At 36.5% G+C, this 6,000-nt stretch overlaps 1 protein-coding gene across 8 annotated transcripts in view; it reads right to left on the bottom strand.

Moving 5' to 3' along the window:
- PREPL (prolyl endopeptidase like) overlaps nucleotides 1–6,000 on the bottom strand; it is a 44,201-nt gene that overhangs the window by 14,822 nt on the left and 23,379 nt on the right. For all 8 annotated transcript variants that reach the window (XR_006102946.1, XM_042458168.1, XM_042457910.1 and 5 more), the window contains exons 9-10: nucleotides 2,792–2,995; nucleotides 1,686–1,861 (exon numbers count right to left, since the gene is read on the bottom strand). Coding sequence is in view for 7 of the 8 variants with exons in the window: in XM_042458168.1 (XP_042314102.1) it covers nucleotides 1,686–1,861; nucleotides 2,792–2,995 (380 nt within the window). In the remaining variant the exon portion in view is untranslated. The remainder of the gene's footprint in view (nucleotides 1–1,685; nucleotides 1,862–2,791; nucleotides 2,996–6,000) is intronic.

Raw genomic sequence — 6,000 nt, 5'->3', positions numbered from 1 at the left:
CATGGTGGTGGTTTCTTTATATTTGGTTTATTTTATAAAACCTAACACAAAATAAATTCCCAGTGATTTATTTACTGTATATACTCATGTATACGTCTAGAAATTTTAGTCACAAAATTGACCCCCAAAAAACGGACAGCTTATCCATGGGTCAATGTAAGTACTGTACTTTAACTCTTGTTAAGAAAAGGAACCATCCTCTGGTGACAGGCAAGAGTTAAATCTGTCCTGGAAGCTCTGACCCCCTCTATTCCTCATCCATCCAGCCTTTAGTGTGGGCACAAACAGTTATGCCTGCTGGATATTTCTAAATTCTTTGGCACTGTTTTCCTTTGCTTCATCCTTTAGATCCTTTGTTACATACCCCTAAATTTTACCCTCAACTTATCCACAGGTCATCCCAAAATTCATAATTTTGGCCCTAAAGACTGCCCTCGACTTATACGTGAGGTTAGTTTATAGTCAAATATATACGGTACTTTCACCTGAAACCAAGGAAGTGCTATGGACATGATATAAAAAAAATATGTACAGGGAATTAAATAACACTGAAACAAATGGGACATCCAGGTGGTGTGGGTTGGGCAAGATATCAATAATCTCTTTTTATATACAGATTGAGTCGACCTTATCTGGTATATCTGGGACTATGAATGTTTTGGATTTTGGAATATTTGCATATACGTAATGTATATTCTTGGATATGGGAACCAAGCCTATACTTGAAATTCTTTTATGTTTTGTATATACCTTATACACATAGCCTAAAGGTAATTTTATACATAATTTTATGCATGAAACAAAGTTTGTGTACACTGAATCATCAGAAAGCAAAGGTATCACTATCTTAGCCACCCATGTGGACAATTTTGGATTTTGGAGTATTTCGGATTGTAAAATTATAGTATTTTAACTAAACTGGAATCCATACCCTGAGATACACTTTGTTTTCATTTTGATGTCACAAAATATGGAAAGCAATAATGCTTAAAACTTTATTGTATACCATCCTAATATCCTTCAATAAATGGCAGGATATAAATATTTAAATAAATAAAAAGTGAAAAAAAATTCTTTTGAATTATTTTTATCTTGACACTGGTTATTTATAACTACATGGAAGAGCTAAAAGTATATATGCTTACAGCAAAGAGGTAAATTAATTTAACCAGTAGAATAGTTAATGAGCTTGATAAAAATTATTCACTATACCACTGACATTATTCATATATTTTCAAGGGAAATATATATTTCACACTCCCTCTTTTTATGTGAATGTAAATCATCACAATGTGATTATAATCTCTGTTTACCATTTTATTTGACATGACTAAAGAAAAGCTTAGGAACTACTACTGGCCTAGTGCAATAGATATCAAGAAAGCTTTAAAAACTAAAGCTAATCATGATTAGTAGAAAGTCAAAGAAATGAAACCATAGCATTCTCATCCCATTAATTTAACTGTCTTTACCCAAAGAACAGGCATTTCATGAAATTATTAGCAAATGGTATATGGCAAACCAATTTCAAAACCGTACACAATAAAAAATTTATGATATAGGAACCTGTGAATGAAATGGTAGACTTTATTGTTAAAAGATTCAATTTTTGGAACTGAGATTTGTCATTGCATGCATAACAAGTGAAAAATGCATGAGAAAATAGTGCAATATATGAGGCTTACCTAACATGGCAGAATGCTAATATCCACCCATCATTGATTAACATGAGATTTTCTGCTTTAAAGCTCATGTTCAAGTCTATGCCATAAGCTCCATATACATGAATCAGAAGTGGTCTCCTGCATAGCTCTATAGAATTGGCTGTATGAAAAACTGTAATTGGCACCCAAGTTTCATCCTGGAAATAAGGGAGTATTTTACATTAAAGGATGTTTCGAAGTTCACAAGGGACACACAGGAACAAAAAGCGTCAATTATACATTTTAAAGCATGTTTATTCTTATTACTGTAATTCCTTGGCACTTTGACTGTACAAAAGCACTCTCAAAAAATAAAACAGGAGATTGGCCTGCCACTGGGTTCGTTTACCAATGTGGAGCATAAAAATTCATTTAAGTGCAACACCTGAGAAGGCTATAAAGCATGAAAGCAACCCACTCCTCCTGCACTCTCTAATGATAACCCATCTGCATTATGACCTGAGTAGCTTAGCACTTAGTGCAGCAGCAAACCTTTAGTTATAAACTTAACATTTCTGCATACATATATATTTAGTTTAAAACTTGAAAGTTTCCTAGGAATTCTCGTCTGTGTGACTAATACACACAACAAGCCAGGACATGTTATTTTTATTCCTCCTTCTCTTCCATTTACCTTCCTTCTTTCCATTTACCATGCAGAATATTATGGTTATTAGTACATTTTGTATGAACATTTTTACTGCTACACATCTATATTTGTTTTGGGATGTTTATTTTGGTTTGTCAGTGGGGGAGGGAGGTGGGTCTGAAATGTCTTATCTCCTAAAGTAGAATGAATATTAATGTAGCAAATGACATTTCTATAAGCTTTCTGTGACATGACTTTCTCTCTTGCTAGAAGAAATAGCACCCTTACATCCAGCATTCTGAAAAACCTAACTAGAAAAAGAAATGCTAAGCCTCCCAAACCCTTGCCTGCAGGGGTGCGGAGAAATACAAACTGATCTACTCAATATGGCATCTTGAGGCCTTTACAAGATGTCAGTCCTTATTTTCCTCTTAGACGCTCTTTTAAAAGAGGATAAGGGAACCTTTTTAAAAGATATTAAGAGAATCAAGAGTCTTACCTTGCTCTTAGCTTCTAAACGTATGGTGTGACAATTCACGGTAATTGGTACCTCTTGTGCAGTGTGCTCAACAATCTTGTTTTCTACCAGTGAATATGCAAAGCATACTGGAGGTTGAACTGGGGAGAGAAGCCAAAAACAGCAAGTGCTGGTGGTATATTCAGGATGCGGCTCCAATTCAAATGAACAGGCCCATGCAGGTAGCTGTGGATGAAAAAAAAATCCTAACAAATATTATTATTTCCCCCCATTCTTTGATTTTTGTTTTCTTCTTCAGAATGTATTCCATTGCCTCCTCTCCAATGAAAAGATTTGGACTTCGGGCTTAATTAACTTTGGCGTGTGTGTCTGCCAGGAATTGCTTTCCCTATAAACGCTAAAAAAACAACAACAAAAAAACGTTGACAGAAACAGTACAACAATGAGGGCAACAATTTGGCTACCTCCCCCACTTCTCTAAAAGCTACTTAATGAGGTTCAACATATAATGCAGATGGAAAACAAAATCTTGGCTCATTTTGAAATAAAAGATAGTAAGCAAACAGCGACCCAATGTCCTTAAAAATGCTATTTCGGTCTTTAAAAACAAACCGCTATCAGGACCATGCATGTTATCTGTTTAAAGAGTTTTATCTTGTACGCCCGGGTATTATTAGGAAGTTTTAAAAAAATCTCTTCCTTCCCTCCTGTCTGTGCCCTCACTCTATCCAACTTGAAACTCAGCCAAGTCAACGTCAGTTATTGCACGGAGGCCATGCCTTGGCCTTGGCGGGCTCAGCCACTTACAATCCATGCTTCTGACTCTGTTCCCAGCGTTAGCCATTGTGAAGAACAAAATCATTTTTTTGGCACAGCTACACTCAGAAACTCGGGGCTATTATGTTTTAAGTCTTAACACTCCTAGAAATGAAAGGAATCAAGATTCATTCTCTGAAAGCAGCAGGGTCTCTTACCCACTGCTTACTTTCTTTTAAGGAGTTCTGGTTAGTAGGTTGATAAAGGCTTTGGGAATTGTGGCACTCAGAGTCAAAAAGCTTTACACAGAAAAACCGCACTCCGTGTAATTGATTAAAACCTGAAGAGGATCAATCTAAAAAGTCTAGAAAACCCTACAGAATGGGTACTATATTTAACTTGAATGCTACTGTTAGGAGACTGACTGGAGAGTGTGTAAGTTTACCTTTTTAGCATAAGTATTCTAAGTGAAATTTTTAAATATTTTCAGATAACTGCGTTTTACGGCAGGCGCTATCCTGAGTTGGTTTGTTTTTTTAAAGAGAGGGTGCTTTTTCTTTTTTAAGTTTGAAAGAAAATACACCTAGACAAAGTGATGAGCTAAGTAAAGGCAGTTGCTTTAAAATGATTCAGGTACACTGAGACAAGTGGGGTTTTACTTATTTATATAAAAAAGCTTTTTGTATGGGATTTCCCAATATTTTTATTTCACACAAATTAAAATAACCACAGTACAGCTAATATCAACCACTGTTGCTCACAGCCTGTCATTCAAACAAATGCAGAGAGAGAGAGAGAGAGAGAGAGAGAGAGAGCGCTGCTGAATCACTGGCCACCATCAGCTCAGGTCCCAGCCGCGCTCCATCAGCACTTTTTAGAAGGAGGAAAGCTTTCCAACTTCTAAAAAGTGGCAGAGCATGGCTTGGATCCAGGTGGGACCCGGGCTGATGGTGTCCAGTGGTTCAGCAGCGATTTAGTGATATGATGCCTTTTGTATTATATTTACTAAATATTTCACACTATCTCGGAAGTAGTGAGAAATATTTAGTAAATATAATACAAAAGGCATTATATGTTACTGCTACTATGACATAGTAGCGATGTATGTTTATATGTTGGTATGTTTAAATGTTGTTATTTGTATATGGATGTTTTTTGTATGTTTAACAAAAATTATTTTTTAAAAAAAATAGGATTTATCATATGTTTTATATCTGCAAAATAGGCTATGATTAATTTCATTCATTTCTTTTTTTTTAAAAAAAAGCCCCCTGCCATTTGATATTACGAGAGACTTGTTTGGGAAAGAGTTGTGTTAACCTTGCCATTTAGCCGACACAATCTGCTTGCTCCAAAAGAATCCCATAGAGATGAGTAGGGATAAACTGGGATAGGAGGAGCAAATTATGGTTTTTCTGACTGAAAACAATACTTCTCCTTCAGCATAAGAATTTATTTGAAATCTATACATAACAATCAGACAGTGTCTGTGTTATCTGTCTGTGGGACTATCACAGCAATCTATTTGATGCCTCAAAATTAGACAAGAATCTTTTAATAGTTACAATGCCAAACTTTCAACCTTCTGTCCAGGAGTAATTCAAAATGTTCTCCATTTTGAGCATGATTAAGAAGCATGAATTAATATTAGTGTTTTCAGCTTGTATTTTGTAATGTCCTACATTTTTCTCGAATGTTCTACATTTTGTGGTGCCTTGTCCTCCTTTGCAGTTAGGTCATCTAGAAGCAAAGAAAGGCTGGCAGCTTCTTTCATCCTCCCTTTCACCAGGTCACCTCTATCTACCTCCTCCCTCAACCAACCACCATCCATAGCCAAATTCATTTTCCAGCACAGTATTTACAGAGTTTATTACATGCGGCTTTTATACTGCAAACAGACCTGGAAAAAAAGCAGCTTTGGTGACATTTATCACACCACAATACTTCTGACCCACAGCTTCTGTGTCCCCAAAGTATGGTTAAGGCACCCTTTTTTCACTGAAGTGGGAAACCCATCAATGGCCTCCCAATTATGCTAGTCCCCAGAGGTACTGCTCCTAAGACGGAGGGTGGGTGAGAGGTAGGAAACCGGAGAGGGGTTAAGACATTGCTCCTAAGATTCATAAAGTTTTGGGGGGGAAAAGATGGGAAAATGGGAGAGGGCTCTGCAATACTGCTGGTAAGTGCCTTGAGGTAAAAAATGAGGCACCCCCATCAACTTTTGGAGAAATAGGTAAGGATCCAGAGTACATTTCAGCCAGTATATCTTTTAAAATAATCTTAGGCTGCAGTGTTTCTTCGGCTGAATTGGTAAAGTCCAAAGTTTCTAAGCTGCAGCTGGAGCTAATGCCAACACAAGGTTTCTATGATTCGCAACAAAAATGTCTGTAGCTGCAGACAGAAAAAGTAATTTAGTAGTGCTAAAGGATACCCATGGCATCTTTTAAAATTTCACTGCCATTCAATCAGTGATC

Source organism: Sceloporus undulatus, chromosome 1 (genome assembly GCF_019175285.1).
Source record: "Sceloporus undulatus isolate JIND9_A2432 ecotype Alabama chromosome 1, SceUnd_v1.1, whole genome shotgun sequence".
NCBI classification, from domain to species: domain Eukaryota; kingdom Metazoa; phylum Chordata; class Lepidosauria; order Squamata; family Phrynosomatidae; genus Sceloporus; species Sceloporus undulatus.
The sequence above is the reverse complement of the archived record's forward strand: the minus strand, read 5'-3'. Positions and strand labels throughout refer to the sequence as shown.